General features: G+C 34.2%; 2 protein-coding genes across 5 annotated transcripts; both read left to right on the top strand.

Annotated features, from left to right (window-relative positions):
* The first annotated feature begins 529 nt into the window (after nt 1-529).
* Nucleotides 530-8,066, top strand: LOC124439137. Its single transcript, XM_046989361.1, has 8 exons — nt 530-583; nt 1,451-1,576; nt 2,367-2,732; nt 3,394-3,755; nt 5,851-6,017; nt 6,444-6,781; nt 7,156-7,341; nt 7,423-8,066. The coding sequence occupies exons 2-8, from the start codon at nt 1,489-1,491 to the stop codon at nt 7,617-7,619; spliced, it is 1,704 nt and encodes a 567-aa protein (XP_046845317.1). The 5' UTR covers nt 530-583; nt 1,451-1,488; the 3' UTR covers nt 7,620-8,066.
* A 1,261-nt stretch (nt 8,067-9,327) lies between these two features.
* On the top strand, nt 9,328-16,058 carry LOC124439179. Of its 4 annotated transcripts, XM_046989411.1 has the most exons (4): nt 9,328-9,538; nt 9,944-10,117; nt 12,763-12,839; nt 13,991-16,058. In XM_046989411.1, the coding sequence occupies exon 4, from the start codon at nt 14,060-14,062 to the stop codon at nt 15,911-15,913; it is 1,854 nt and encodes a 617-aa protein (XP_046845367.1). In that variant the 5' UTR covers nt 9,328-9,538; nt 9,944-10,117; nt 12,763-12,839; nt 13,991-14,059; the 3' UTR covers nt 15,914-16,058. The 4 variants fall into 4 exon arrangements, with proteins under 4 accessions (XP_046845367.1, XP_046845368.1, XP_046845371.1 ...); XM_046989412.1 differs by lacking the exon at nt 12,763-12,839; XM_046989415.1 differs by lacking the exons at nt 9,328-9,538; nt 9,944-10,117; nt 12,763-12,839 and adding an exon at nt 13,530-13,584.
* Nucleotides 16,059-16,346: the final 288 nt, after the last annotated feature.

Below are 16,346 nucleotides of genomic sequence, written 5' to 3'. Positions count from 1 at the left end.
GTTTGAAGAAACGCTACCGAGCAAAAGTCGCACTTTTGTCAACCGGTTTAACGTTTCTCAGCAGCCAATAGTAAAATGTATTTTAAATAAAAATGAATGCCTTAGCCAGCTCAGTTATGTTGTTGTGTTCTGTGGAATTTTCTTAGTTCCATAGATTTCCAAAAAAGTAAATTTTGCATATTAATGACAGAAAATAAAATAATTCAGCTTTTACTAAGTTGTTAGCACAGTTATTTTGTTCAATGTATGTTTACAGAGTAAAAAGTCTAGATGCTGCTGGTAGGATTAAAACATGTTTGCTCGATTGTTAAGCAAAAAGCATATACTATGTTTGTTATTTTTGTCTTTCATACTTGAAATCAAACTTCTCGGATGGTTATAATTTCATGAACACAAAATATAAGTGTCTATAAGAGTATGAAACGTAAAAAAGTCTTCCCATAGCTTTCCATTTTACGAATTGCCTGATTGAGAAAGAATTCATTTGTTTATGAACTGACTCGGTTAACCGATGACCTAATTTACAACCGGTAAATAGAAAGCAGGAAATTGTATTGAATATTGAACGAATTTGTAAAATAAGGTATGAAGTGATTTCAATAATCGACTACAGTAAGGATCGTTTGTTTTGGGCAAAAAATTAACTCTTAAAAATTGATTCATATAAAGGGAAGTTTTAAAAGGATAGTTTTTCGTGTATAGTATTCATTAATAATTAATAGGCTTCGAAGTTACATCAAAGAATATTATGATACTAATTCATGAATGTTTTAATTGAACTTTACAAGTTAGTATATAGACAAGGTTATGTTGTATAAAAAGATCAAACTTTTGTGATCGCTAACATCTGTGTAGTATCAAGAGTTTGTAAATTACAGGGGAAACGCTACTTATGCAAATCACATACTAACGACAAAGTGAAAAGTTTTAGCGCAATAGGTAGTTTGTGACCATTTTCCTAAGAGTCAATTACAAAGAAATTTTTGCCATGGTGGTTGAAATTTGAATGGTAAACAGTTTGTCTATTCAACCAGCATGGCGCCTGTGACGTACCATACAATCTCCCCTACATTAGAGTGTGCAAGGGGTAAAAAAAAGAACTTTAGAATTTATTCTATTGTTTAACTGTTCTACTTGTTGTTATAGAAGTTATTCAAAATACTACGAGCAGGAAATATTTTTTGTTAGTAATAGTAACAAAGATCTGTAATATATGAACGTAGGTTATAGCTGACAAAACTTCAGGCACCCGTTGGCTTAGCATTTAAAGATGGCACTCTGTACTGGAATATTACAAGTTTAAGAATTAGCAATAACATAATTTTTATAAAGGTCTTCTTTACTTTGATACACCATGTATTACATCACATGCAAAGAATATTTTTGGACAATGATTTCTGTGTGTCGTCCAATAAGCTATTCTGATATGAAAGAACTTTTTGTTCAATAGCACTTGCAGGAATAGGAAGCGTGGTTAAACTCGTTTTTATGGAGTACCGTGCTGAATACATAACATATTTTATGCTTCAACTGCTTTTGCTTCTTGCAAAATCCTCCTATGGAAAGGTAGAACTGGGTAAGTGGGAAAAAGCATTTATATATTGGATTTTTCGCATCATTTATGAAATATAGAACTTTTCAAAGTTCCTTAATAGCTAAACGAAACTTGTCAATCATTCATTGTAAGAGCTTTGAGCACATATGAAAAGCTCTAGATTCAGAAAGAATCCTAAAATGTCTGCACTAAGCTGACAGATCTTTTCAGAAAAATCACAACTCTGAGTAAGGAACAATGAAAGCATTAGTGATTGCATTTTCTTATTCATAACGCAATGACCTTATCAACCCTCAGGGGTGAAACTAGAACATTAAGTGGGGAGGGGTTATTATCCGTATAATCTGCTCTGCTTTACTGATTTGCTTTGTTAGCGATCATAATTTCAATAGAAATCTGCAGGGCAGAGCAGAATATATGAATATTCACACCTTCTCCCCCTTAATTTCTTGTTTCGCCCGTGTCAACCCTAATCATCGCTTGCATTTTTTCATTAAACTCCTGTGATGTTTTCGAACACGTAAAGATAAATTAAAAACCAGCTGTCTTGGTTATGTTGAGTTTAAAACTATTTTTCAAGATGTATTTGTTGTTGTTCTTCTGGATTTTCAAAAATCCCACTAGCTCTACCAGCCTTGTAAAAGTCGTAATATGTTCCATTTAAACACAGTTTAACATGATGACTTACATGATGGCGCGTCAGACTAATTACACGATCTATATGCAGGGATACGGATTCAAACAGCTACAATTAAATAAATCCTGTGTCTGGCGGAGAAAATTAAACACAATTTCATTTCATTTACTTTAGAATCAAACTCATGGTCATGTCACTCGGGGTGCAAAAAGTTCTGTCTTCCATCCTGTAAAAAGAGCTGCTGTTCCGCCAGATCTCAAACCTATCAAGAAGGAATGTTTAAAGATCTTTTGAAGTACCAGGACTCATTGTCTCCATCATTAATACCACCAGTGCAATCAGTTCTATTTATGTCACCAGCTCCACCAGCACACCCGGCACCATCGATGCCACTAGCAACACCAGCACCACCAGCGCCATCACAAGCGTCACTAGGCCAGCTATTCAATTCAGCATTCCAGCAAACAACAGAAGGCTCTCCAACAGCTGTCCAATGTGGCCAATGGTGCCCGAAGTCGTGTGCTCCAACTTGTCAGTCGCGTAAGTTATACGTCAACTTACAAACCAAGATAAATGTTTTCAATCATATTCATCTTTTGTTTCTGAGACCGTGTTTTTTAGGACCCCGTTCGCAGAACAAAATATTTTTTTAAATTGTTTTAACTAAAAATGTAATTTATAAGAGCTAGATAAGAATATATATATATGTTGATACAAAATTTATATACAATGTGCCCTCCCGGCTATCACCATAGTGCAACGGTGACTCTATTCATGGTGACTCTAGTTCAATGGTGACTCATAGTGGAATAAAATTAAATGTAGATATGATCTTCGCAGTTTGTTGGACAATTTAAGCAATTGTCTCATAAAGCTGAAAAATTCAGGTGACTTAATTCATTTAATTTCAAAAACCGCAATGCATAAAAACATTCTTTCGTATGACATTCCTTCCACGAGAAAACATGAACCCAACAAAATTGACCTGTTCACCACTGTGTGACTTCATAGCTCAGTTGGTCAGAGCACTGCACCGGCATCGTAGTGGTCATGGGTTCGAATCCCGTTGAGTCACCTGAATTTTTCAGGTTTATGAGACAATTGCTTAAATTGTCCAAGTGCGAAGATCATATCTACATTTAAGTAAGTTATCTTGTGGAATATTGAAATCAAAGAGCACTTTTTAAAAATATGTCTTTAGAATGTTGCTCCGGTGCCTACATGGACGGCTTTGGTACGCAGGCCAACCTATACCAACAGCCATATGGCAATACACAGCAAGAATACATGCAACAATGGTATCCTTATAACACTTATCCTGAATCGGGTTACTCTCAAAACATGCAAACTGGTCCCAATTATCAATCTGGACTGTCAAATCAACCATCGTATCCTCAATATGGAGAGAACTACGCACAAGACTTGACAGGGAACACGGCATATCAAGATAGTAATGATATATATGATGTTCGCATACCTTCAGCATTTGAGCGCCTCAGGGCCTTAAGAAAAACAAGAAAACCCAACAGAGTGGTGAACAACGTCAAATCGTCGAAACCAAAGGTAAAGTAAGTAGTACAATAATGATTCTTGGTGCTGTGATCGACTTCATTAAAACATTTGAAAGAATCTGGATGATGTCAATTTATGTATTAAGGTGTACTATACCTATGAAGCAACTCGAAATTATGTACAGCTATAAGCTGACAAAACTTTGCTTAAAGTACTCAGATTTTATCAAAATTTAATTACTTTTTACTAATACATCTCACCAGTTTGGTTGATCAGCGATCGTCCAGACTTTTACAAGCCTTATCAAGAGCAGTTTGCAAAATTGCCTAGCATGCAATATCATCAAACCTAGCATTCACTTAGTTGTACGCTTTGACATTTTTATTGCGTAAAATCGTGTAGATTTTCACATTTCCAGGAAAGCAGATTTTATTTCATGCTGTCCACGTCAATCACGTTACACATTACACGTCAAAATGTGTTGTTCTTAAGGCCCCTTCACACGATCCGAGTTGACAGATCCGATTGTTTCGGTTCCGACTTTTCGTTGTTTGTTCTGATGGTCCGATAATTTTGTTGATAGTTATATTCGTTTGGATATTTAAAGTCGTGTGAGCAGCCATTTGTGCTATCCAGTACATTTATCGATATATTTTTCACATTTTTGTTCTTGTTTCCAAGTCTTTTTCAAGTTTCTACGTAATTTGACCTCAATCAATGTAGATTGACTGCAATTTGATCTATTTCCATCCGACTGTTTTGATTGACGCATCCGACAATCGGATAATCACATAATCCTTTTTTTAGGATCAGAAAAAATCATATCCGACAAATCGTATCGTGTGAACGGGCCTTTACAGAACAAGCAAAAAAGAAATCGTGCAAACAGACTAAATTTGCTTGCTAAACTACGCTATTGTATAAATATTTTTTATGGCAACTTTCTTTTGCTCAGCGAAAAAAGTCCAAGGGCGTAGCCTGTGCATGGGTTTTTGCTGAATCACAAGAGGTTTAAGGGTACATTTAATCACTAATATCGCTGGAAGCATGCATTTAGTTTGTTGTTACATGGTTGCGGAGGGTAAAGTAAACTCATTTAACTCTTTTGTTTTTGTTTTATTCATTTAACTTATTTTTATCAAATTAGTTCAGTGGTTTGAATATCTACAATTATGGATGACGTTCAATGCGTGTATTGTTGCAGGTTAGCGAGGAAATGATGAAATCAATGAAGCTATTAAATTGTAAATTCTGTAATTAAATTAGTTCAGTGAATTTGTGGTTGAGTTTGCTTTGCAAAATGCATATATGGAATTTAGTTATTCTGGAAGTTATTGATGGTTAATGACCGATTTTTTAAAGTTTATACATGACAACAAAGGAAGTTGCCAATGTGAAGGAAAAACGAGTTTCTGTTACTACTCAAAAACATAAATTGTGGAGCAGAAATTAGCTAATTAAGGCTGAGAGTACGAGCTCTATGATTTTGAAAACAAGGCGAAAGACTGACCTCTGTTTCAAGAATTGATGTTGTAAAAATCGAAAATGGCTTGGCAAACTAGCCCTCGAAGTAATGTTGATGCAATCGACTTGCAGAAAACTACCTACCATGAACCTTGTTCATTCAACAGAATTGGAAATTATTCGGGTATGGAAGAGTCGAAAAGCAAGCTGACCCATTTTCTAGAGGCAACGAGAATAAAATGTGGAAACAAGGCGTTCTATTTTTAATATTGATGAAAAATATTTAGTCCAAACGTCCCTTATGAATAAATTGATAAGGAAACTTAAAACTAAACGTCAGAAAATGTCCCCGTATTAACAAAAGAAACCGAGGCAACCATGTTATTATTAATTGAAAATTGGATGGAGATTGATGTGGAAAGCTTAAAAAATACCATTTTAATGATGTTGAGTTTCATATAACCTGATTTTTAATTGCGACAAGCATGCAAAATAAAAAGTCCTTTTAAAGGATATTTGCTCGTGAAGTCGAGAAATATTTTGTTTATATTTTTGAGGCCATGACAGACTTGTGGTGCATTTCATTTGATTCTCTGTTTTACAGCATTTTAGAAACATCAAATTTTTTGATGTAATTTTTTTCAATTCTTTTGATCGTAATCTGATAAGCGTTATTTTTTAGACACAAATCAAGCGATATCGCCATCGATTCTATGATAAGAATGGTGATCCCCATGACGAAATAGTTTATGATGGTGCTAGATGTGACCCAAGCTGTCGCAGGCTTTGTGAGCCCTCCTGTCGCTTTGAATGTTGTGTAGATCCTCTTTCCACATCAAAAACAACAAAGTGAGTATTTTCAATTATCTGCCCCAAATATTCCTATATATCAGCTGTAAGAGTTCCATTAAGAAAAGAATAAGATGCTTTGAGATATTTCTCTGCATTGCAGTGTATTAAAAAACTCACTTGTTCACGTCCATCCATTATCTGTATTAAATGCTCTATATCATGAAATGCGCACATACTCTTCGATACATTTGTTACATTAAACAAATTGCATATTGACGGAGTCTGTTTTTCAAACATTTTTGCATCCAGTAATTAAATATATCTTTTGGAAAAGTTTTGTCAAGCAAGCAAATTACACTTCTTAGGTTAATTTTTAAAGAAAGATGTCGTTCAAAATATGCAATGTCTTAGAATATTTTTGTTTGAACTTGCATAAACGTGTGTATAAAAATTTCACTTACTGATTTTTTCTCGACAATTCAGGAATGATATTCAAAAGAAGCCGATCCCTGCCGTGGAAACCCCTTTGGCGAATCAAGAAAAGCTGACACATCCAAATGCAAACTTAGCTCTGAATAAAAATTCCATTATTACTCCACGGCAGCCCCCAGCGGATATTGGGGCTACACAATTGGAGACGTTTTCAAAACAAGGAAGTTATAAAGATGATTTAGATGTCGCTATGAATCCATATGATCAGTTATCTTCGTATACTCAGTCATCTTCCTATGATCAGTCTTTTCCGTACGCTCAACATTCGCCATACGTCCAAAATCTGCCTTCTTCTAACGTTCCTTATGCGGCACCTTCTTATTTTGGAGGTAAATCATCCCGTGATTATTTTTTAAAGAACTGCAAACAATTAATTAGCTTTGTTTGCTTTTGTAAGTGCGTTTCATCACGACAAAATACTGATCTCTTTCTTGTCAAAATTGAAAAATTTTGAAAATGTCACAAAAATTGTCGTATGCTCATGACAGACTGTCAGCAACGAAATTGGAAAACGTAAGCAGTTTAAGTTTTAAAACTGAAGACGTTAGCAACAAGCCCAATGTAAAACAATGCATAGAGTTCTGTATGCAATTGTTTAGATGAAAAGCTAAAGTTGGCTGACATTTGGCGATATATTTCCTTCTAATTCTAGCCAAATATACCTCTCCATTGTTACAAATATATCCTTACCATATTTACTCAGGTCAACAGCCTCGCTATCCCAGTTATTCTTCTGGTTACAATAATCAACCAAGCGGTTTCACTGCGCAAGATTCTGGGTATAATGGAAAGCAATACGCTTACACCAGAGAGCAAATGGAACATCCTCAGCAGCAGTCTAGGTATAGACAGCAAGCAGTTAACAATGGACAACAATTTGATCAGACTGGTATGTATATGTATGACAAGCCATGCACTTTACTTGTCGATTGCTATATATGATTCACTCGCTTGTCTCTTTTATACTTAGGTCTGTCACAGAAAAAACAACAATGTTCAAGTACATGTCCACAAGCATGCGCTCCATCATGTTCAAAGGAGTGCTGTGATCGTACATCACAACCAACACAAACATGCAGGAAAGGATGTCCGAGCAGCTGTGCTCCAGAATGCAAGTCTAGATGCTGCTGGGATAGAAGACGAAACATAATCCCATCAAAAGTATGAATACGACAGATAGTTTTGCAATCCACTGAAAATTTGCATCTTATAAAATCCTCTTTCATTTATGGAGACACAACGATGTCAAATCGCCACAATTCAATTAATTTACATTCCAGGGAAATTAGTAATTATCTTAAATCAGCAATATATGCACGATTAAACGAGACCAAATCTTTGTGATTTTATTGTTGGAACAAGTAAAGTGTTTTGATTTAAGCTAAAACTAAATATGCGTATCTTTCAATTTATTATTTGCAGGAGTGAGAAACGTTTTTCGATATTTTTCCCACCAACGCAAATGAAATTATAATATAACATAGGTACCTAATTAACATAATTGCTAATGAATAACAAATATCCTATACAATGAAAATATTTTTTTGTTAATTAACTGAAAAAACAATAAATAAAATCATTTTTGCTGCCGTTAACTGGTAGTTGAATGAATAACTATCAATTTATGATGATTCCTAACTAGTATAAAATGAAGAAATTTGCAGCTTCAAGTGTCATCTTCAAAAGATTGGAACAAACCAGCTCAAATATTTTTTGGAAACAAACAGCAGTCCAAATGTTTTAGTTGCGGTAAATAAATCACGGTAGTTGATGTATGTTATCAACAAGAGCTCTGGTTGATATTCTTGTACTGTCTACTGTACTTTTTGTCGTATACTGAGTAACAGGATTTAATCAAGTAATGCGTAAAACCACTAACGTTTCTCTTCAATTACAGCATTTGCACAACTACCGTATATTTTACTTCAAAGTCATCAATTTTATAAATAATCGTATAGTTACAGTTATAGTATAGAAACATGCACATAAAAAGTAGTACTTGCTGTTTTCTTTTTATTCTTTGCATTCTTAGCAATTCTTGAATTTCAAACTATTGCAATTTTAGAAATTTTTGTCTATTTGTAACTGCCACCATGTTTTTTCATTTGAGAAGAAGTTTGTTTGGCTTTTCAGCCAATCAGGTTACAGTATTTACAGTGAAATTACACTTTTCTGCAGTAAAATTGCACATTTTTACAGTGCAATTAAAGATAAACTGCACTGCAATCGACGAATCACAGTCGAAAAATATCTCAAAATAAATTTTTGTAAAAATAATACGTAGTTTTTCCAATTAGAAGCCGTAAAAAAATACTTGATCCAAATGAACTATCAGACTTCAACTTTAAAGGAAAACGTTTTGGGGTTTTGACAAAATACCTTTCTCTCGCGACAAAGAGAGTATTTTAAGACTTCTGTCGCATGAGCTCTATCGCAATAAAAGCGATATAGCAAAATATCTGTTTTATCTGTTTTTGACGGTGCTGACTGCAACGAAAAAGAGATTGTTGGGCGGAGACGTTAGATAACAGAACAATTTGTCTAAATGATTTGCATAATCATACAATTCATTTTATTTCTTCGAGGCTATCCAAAACTGGAATACCGAACTTTGAGTTTCAAACACAATTTCCGGCATCATTAGGTACATGTACTTCGCCTGATAACAAAGCTTCTCTGTTACTTTGTTCGCGCATGCGTAAAATCCAAAGATAATCTTTCTATAGCAAATTTCAATTTAACCAGGCGACATTCCTCATCTCTTTGTTTTGTAGAATATGACAGCGTTAGGTTTCGAGTGGATTATAAGAGACTAAAGTAAATTTATACGTTTGGTTCAATCATGCTTTACAATTTGTTAAATCAGCAATGCTCTCGTAATTTACTTACAATTTGTCTACATCATTTCTATTGGAAGTTAAATCATCAGCTGAATGCTCATTGGTCGGACTTAAGTAAACATAACTATAAGGAATTTCTTGTGTGTAATGAGAATATTTTAAAGATAACGTAGTGAATTTCCTTGTGTATCGAAAGATGAATATCCTTTCAAATGATCAGAAAAATCTATTATCCAAGCAAAAATCGTAAGTATTTCCTATTTCTAAATGATTTTTAACATTGCTTTGGGTTGAGTATTAGTACACGATCCCAGTTTTACATGCATTTCTGATGTTTAACACCATTACTAATTCAACACTTTCACTTGGTATATTGTGTGGCAAAGCTACGAAATGTTGCAATCTCTCGCTATCGCTTACTCACACGAAAGGGGAAAACTTTTGCGAGAGTTTAATACGATACTAGTGTTGCTATTCAGCATTTTGAAATTTCAAATGTTCCATCACGAGGTTGCTTTCTTTAAGCTAACGCATGCCGGCGTCAACATCGTAGAGTAAAGGCAAATTTTAGCCAAGTGAATCGTGCAGCTTTCTATTCTTGATTCAAATCTTATGAAACAAATTGATTCAATTATATCTTTGTTTTTATAGCCGCTATTGAAATCAGCTGAAAGCAAATTTTGAGGATGGTTAGATCAAGTTCTCCAAATGACTTTTTGAAATGATTCATCATAACAAACGAAGTCTTGAAGGCGACCAAAGCACTTGCCCTTGTCGTTTCTAGCAGGAATTTCTGAGGCAGTCATCATACAGCATTAATTAAAGGTTAGAATTGGTTTTACCATTACATACCGTTATTATGGAAGATCCGAAGTTGTTGAGAAAATATAGAAAATATAAAAACGTAATGCTCTATTGTGCTTTTGCTTTGATGAGACAATAAACGCTAAACGGAACTATTGACTGACTTGGGAAAATAGTTCTACGTACTTTTAAAGTTTTAAAAATATGATTAAAATTATTGTTTCATATCTGTTTGCCTGTGTAGCTACATTACCATTATAATAATCTTCATCTCATGTACCCAGCTTGTTGATGGGCGTAAAATAAACAATATAATAATTTTGTTTGTGTCATGCCTAACACATTACTACTTTGATATTGGCTTTCGATTTCTTTGATGCCTTTCAAGTTTATAGCAGACATTTTTATTTAAATGAAACAAAATACTTATAACACGAATTTATAGGAAGAGAGTTGGTTACTGTATTATATCATTAAGTATATATCATGTAAAAAAGCACTGCAGTATTTCCCACTGCACACCAATCCTCTGTTCCAATTAAAAATAAAATGCTGTGTGATTTTTATTGGATATCGTTATATAATGTGAAGGAACACAAAAAAAGGATTTGGAGCAAATAGGTAAATTCGCCAAAGATAGCTGTATGCAATTTTGGTAAAATAGTCAATGTTAGATGAGTGAAATAGTGAATCATTGTTTGTTATTATTTGCATATAAAAGTCTCTGAGATAGAGTTTTACTGTTTAAGCGAAAAGCTTCTCAAATAGTACGTGGAAACTTGTAATACATGTAAGTCGGGCAAAGTAGCAAGTAATTTTGAAAAATAAACAAAGCAAAGAACACATGTACATATATTTTATCACGCCCTTTAGAGAGAAAGAAAAGCTTCAGACTATAGGTTTTCATAAGAAATTAAGAAAAAGTATCGTGATAATAGTATTTTAAAACGTTGAAATAATTACATATTTCTCTTCTTGCAAACAATTGTAGTATGATGCAAACAATTGTACATGATGAAATATTGGGCACCATGTTCAAAACAATGCAGGGTATAAAACGGATACATAATTAATAACATCAAGCCCCATCATCAATAATCAGCTATAGTAGTTCATTTATACTTTCAAACGTATAAATTGTTCAGCAATTTTTGCGTAAAACATAAGCAGTAGAAATTTTATGTAAACAAGTATATTTTAAAGGAAAACAAAACTTGTGGTTGCCTAACGTAAATTAAGGTTCTTGTTAAGTTTGTTTGTAGTCAAGTAGATGCGTCAGTAAACTTAAATGATATGTACTAACACTAAACTGAAGTTATGCAAAAGCAAATATAATATCGTGCAATGAGAAAAATTATAGATTATTTACGAATAAAGTACTTTATATTCTTTGATGTATTGTGAAAGATTCATGCATGGTATGTGCACAATATTGCATCAATCTCATGCACACGATAGAAATGCCTTGAATCACTCATAAATAGAGAGAGTTTGACGAAAAAGATATAATTGACATCAAATTACCTTCTCTACCTATTTATATCTAAAGTGAGATAGACATGTAAAGTACAGGGACTGGCCATAACAATAGTAAAACTGACAGCTCGCTGCCCAGAACATTTTTTAATGTTCTCTCTTCCAAATTTCGAAATGAAAAAAAATACACAACATTTGAATATTTGTGAACATTTGAATATTTGGCATTCTCTTTGGACAAAAATGGAATGTATTGTCCTTTCTAAAATACAATTTTTCGAAGTTTTTGTATCTATTAGAAGGAATTCGCAGTTTTCCTTTTGCAATACCTTTATTCACTTGGTGTTCAATCAGTTAATTTGTTAATTTGGTTGATTGGAAAATGGCAAGATAAAACTTTTAATACACTTAAAGTTTTCTGGTTTTCTTAAACTTACGATAGTGTTCGCTACTTATTTCATGTCAGAAAAAGCATATGCTTCCAATTTCACTATCGCATTTGTAATGTTTAATGGAAAGTATTTGTCTGACAATCAGACAGTTAAGTTTTAACATTTCAATGTTTATTTCGATGCCCTAATCTTAGTAACCGGTTGGTTATGTCGTTAGATTGTTAGAAGAAAAAGATTTCTGCATGACATTCGACAAATTCTGCTAATATTAAGAACAAATTAGTAAAAAAACACATTAAAAGAAAAGCCTCATTCGGGTTAGCTACATATAAGCCGCAAAGATAGAATAGACTGAGCACAGTATCCCTTAACATTTGAAGCTGGATATAATATTCATTGTGAAAATTATCTATTTTTTCCGTTTCTAATTGCAAAAATACTTTTCTCTAAGAATGAGATCGAAACTTTCTGACTTACAAAGTTTTTAAGGGGAAAACCATACGAGCATCATTTTTTTTCATGTCTCATGTACGCTGAATACGTACTGTAAGATATTTAATCTTGATACATATGAATATGTGTTGGTAAAAGTCAAAAATAGCTTAGATGCCCCTCATTGTTGATGACAGTTCAGAAATTTTCTGCCTTCCGAAATAAAAAAATCGATGAAACTGTATTCGTTAGACATTTGTAACTCATTTATCCACATAGATTGCGATTATCAGTCAAGTAGCTGCATAGTAAATTAAGCCTGTACTTGTTGTCGATCGATTTGACTACAATTTGATCTTGTTTAAGGTCGAAAATCTTCAAAGCGAGTTGGTATATGTTATATATATTGACCAATGAAAATCCAGTAAAGTTTCTAAATCCAGGTAATAAGCTCCGCTCAATTTTCATATCTATCATATCACGGGCTCGTGTCATAAAAAATTTGTGTTCAGATCTCAAAATCATTACCTGCAAAGATTTCCTTGAATTGATATTCAATTTAATACGATAAAAAATTACGTCAGTAAATTGTTTGTCAAAGTTTCTTGAGCAGTCTCGAAAGGTTTGTGATAAGATTCGTTCACTTCGTATACAAAGCAAGTTTACAAAAGGATAGTAAGGCTTATCTTCATCGGATAACGAAGAAATTTTCTCTTCCTCTTTATTTACAAAAAAGACAAAGACCTGCATAAAAGACTTGACTGTTTGAAAGCACTTCCAAATAGATGGAAGTGCTTGAACTTTTTAAGATTTTCCTTGTTCAGTAATCAAACCAAACACAACAAAGGAAGAAAGTCCCTCCTCCCCCACCCCTTAGGATTCTAAATTGTAAGTGATATTCAGTAATTCTAAATTGTAAGTGTCATATTCAGTAATTATTCAGTAACATGACTTGTTATTGGCCGTCACCGGGCAAAGCAGCTTCAAAAATGCCAATATTTTCGTATCAAAAGAGGAAAATCGTGATTGCCTTTTTAGGGACTGGCTGAAATTTTAAAGTTTTAAAATTTCCAATAATTTATCTACAGGGAAATTTTCTTTTTGTGTGCATGGTGTTTATATTTGCGCACTGCGTTTGGTGTTAACAAATCCAAGACTTCGATGACAGACAGTCCACTTCGTTAACAAGTAATTACAAAGAAATTTCTCACTACTCTCTAGTTTCGGTAAGAAGGGGCATAGCATACGGGGGAGGTGTTGTGGTTGTTACACCTTCCAGCTTACGAAAAGTGGTCGGTGAAACGCAACATTTGTCGGTAATGATACGATTTTTATATTGCTTTTAAACTAATAAACCAATTTTCGATAGTAAATAATGTTGCCTCGTTTTCCCCAAGCAAGTTTTGTGTGTAACTACTAATTTATTAAGCATGCATAATACTTCATCAACTCAATATATTACTTCAACAAATACGTTCAAAGTACCACGTGTTCGTCGATAGAATTTGAGCTTTCCACACATGCATACCTCCCAGTTCAAAACGTTATGCTCAACGCCTCTGCTCATTGGTGATTTATTCTTTGTTCTTTGCAGCTGAGGAAAGTAAGCGATTTCTTAATTGTTACTACTGAACATGTATTATAAACAAAGTTTTTAGCCACGATGGTGGAAGAACTGACTAAAGACGTTGTATCGGGGACTTTCACCCTGCAATTGAACATCAGCAACGAGCAAATTAATCAACTTCTCGCTACTTTCTGTAATGCTCCAAAGATTTGTGCAGACCTTGTTACACCGAACGAAGTCCAAGAACGATCAGTTTACAAACAATTTTCGAACAGCCAAGAAATGAACGACTTCAGACAAAATCTACTTCGTGTTTTGAAAGATTCTTGGGTGGAGGAATATAATGAAAAAGAAGCGAAAAAATTGATCGAGTTATTCACCAATTTATTGCAAGAACTTAATAAAAATGGTGCTGTAATACTTGCATCGATTATCAACGAGAAAATCTTTCAAAAACTTATAGAAAATTATAATTGTATTCTCGGAGAATCGGGGAGCGAAAGTTGGATTCATAATTACGTTAATCTTAGAAATCATCCTGATTTTCTGACGAACAAAGAATTTAATGGCGCATTTCTTCACCCTTTGTTTCTTGCGCTTATTTCATATAATGTTGGTGGTCCTATTAGCATCGTGGATGCGAGAGGAAAGAATGCCGAGCCAATAAGTGTCCTTGCACAAGATAATATGCTTCATATTGACGACACACCATTTCGTGATGAATATAAAGTACTTTTGACGTGGGAAAAAAATCAGCCTAGCGGTCCTAAAGGACAAAATTTCGTTTTCCTTCCAGGTACACAAAAGGGCTGTCGCAATTGCTTTTCGGACGAAAAAAGAGGAATTTGGTCTTCCGAAAATGCTAGTATATTTGTCACAAAGACGGCAATTGCACGTCTTTTATCATTTCAGAGAAAAATTAGGCTTTCTGAGAAAGCATGCGTTGTCGAAGTGCGACATGATAAAAAACCTCTTACCACTGTCTTTTCCGCGGGATCGCTTGTTCACCAGCGTTTACGTTCTACACAAGGACTTCCAAGAAGCTGTGTTGTTATTGCATTTCACAGAACCCAAGATACGTCTGATCATGGACTTGCTTCAGATCACCTTGACAACATTGCAGGTTTTAGTTCGTTGGAAAGATTTGTGTTTGGATTACAAAAGGAACTGGGAGACAGTGATTTTTTATCAGCTATAAAAAAAAGTTCGGATGAGATCAGAAATCTCCTCTTTCGTTTAAATGATGAGAAAACTGAACAGGAAATCATCCCACTTACATCATGTATGATGTCAGAAGCGAAAATAAACGAATGGATAAGAAGCTCAACGGATGCTCCCACTGTAGAAAATCTTAAAGACAAAAGTGGTTTTCAATCACTTCAAAACACACTTTGCGATCACGAATTTTTGACGATAGTAAATAGAATGATGAGTCTGGACAAGCACGGTTCGCTGGACCTTATTTTATACAGTGACTGTCATGAAGAGGTTCGAAAATGGGCACGTATAAGAATTCGGGAGATGAAAATTGATGAAATTGGGAAAAGACTAGAAACGGTGTGGCGATGTGAATTCAAACAGCCGTCAGAAAAAAATATCCTTTCTATAAAAGTACTGGAAAGTTTAGCCGAACAGCTCTCGATAATGGCTTCAACTAGAAAAAATTGTAGTTCTCCCCTCAATATTCGACAAAAAGAAAAAATTTCCCGTGAACAAGCCTATAGTTCACTTGCCCAATTTTTGCTTGATTTGAAAGAATCTGTGGGACGATGTGAAACCCGTCAAACGTTTCTGTCGACGTCGTTGTTTCTTTTCTTGGCGTCAGATACTTTTATGCAATTCGAAAATAATTGCGATAGTGAAATCCGAGAAATTGGTAAACAGTTGCTGAACCACTACATTTCCACAGCATTTATCATTATGAATCAAATTCAACAGATGAACACGTGATAATGTATTTAATGAGCCCTAAGTTAAATTCTACATTGACTTTAAGTCGTTTGTAGCAAGTATGTTATTACTTTTCGTATAAAATTGATTAAATGAATGATTATAGCATTTTAATTTTAAGATGGATGGTTTTCATGCAAATGAATCTGCAACTTTACTATTATTATTACTATTACTATTAAAAATTTACTATCATTTATTATATGGCAAGCGTCACTTCCGGCAAATTGTCGCGGTTTGATTAACTCAGAAACTTTTTTGCCGGTCCACTACTTTCTACAAAAAAACTTCGATCCAATATTTCTCCGTAAAGACCGAGAAAGCGAAATTGATAAGGGCATAGTATCATGGTACTATTAGTTACATACGTTAAGTGAGTGGTTTGAACCCGAGCGTATCGTTTGTTTGTAGATGTCGATTGCCTAGGTTAGTA

Source organism: Xenia sp. Carnegie-2017, unplaced genomic scaffold (assembly GCF_021976095.1).
Source record: "Xenia sp. Carnegie-2017 unplaced genomic scaffold, XeniaSp_v1 HiC_scaffold_19, whole genome shotgun sequence".
Lineage (NCBI taxonomy): Eukaryota > Metazoa > Cnidaria > Anthozoa > Malacalcyonacea > Xeniidae > Xenia > Xenia sp. Carnegie-2017.
This window is presented reverse-complemented; position numbering and strand designations above follow the sequence as displayed.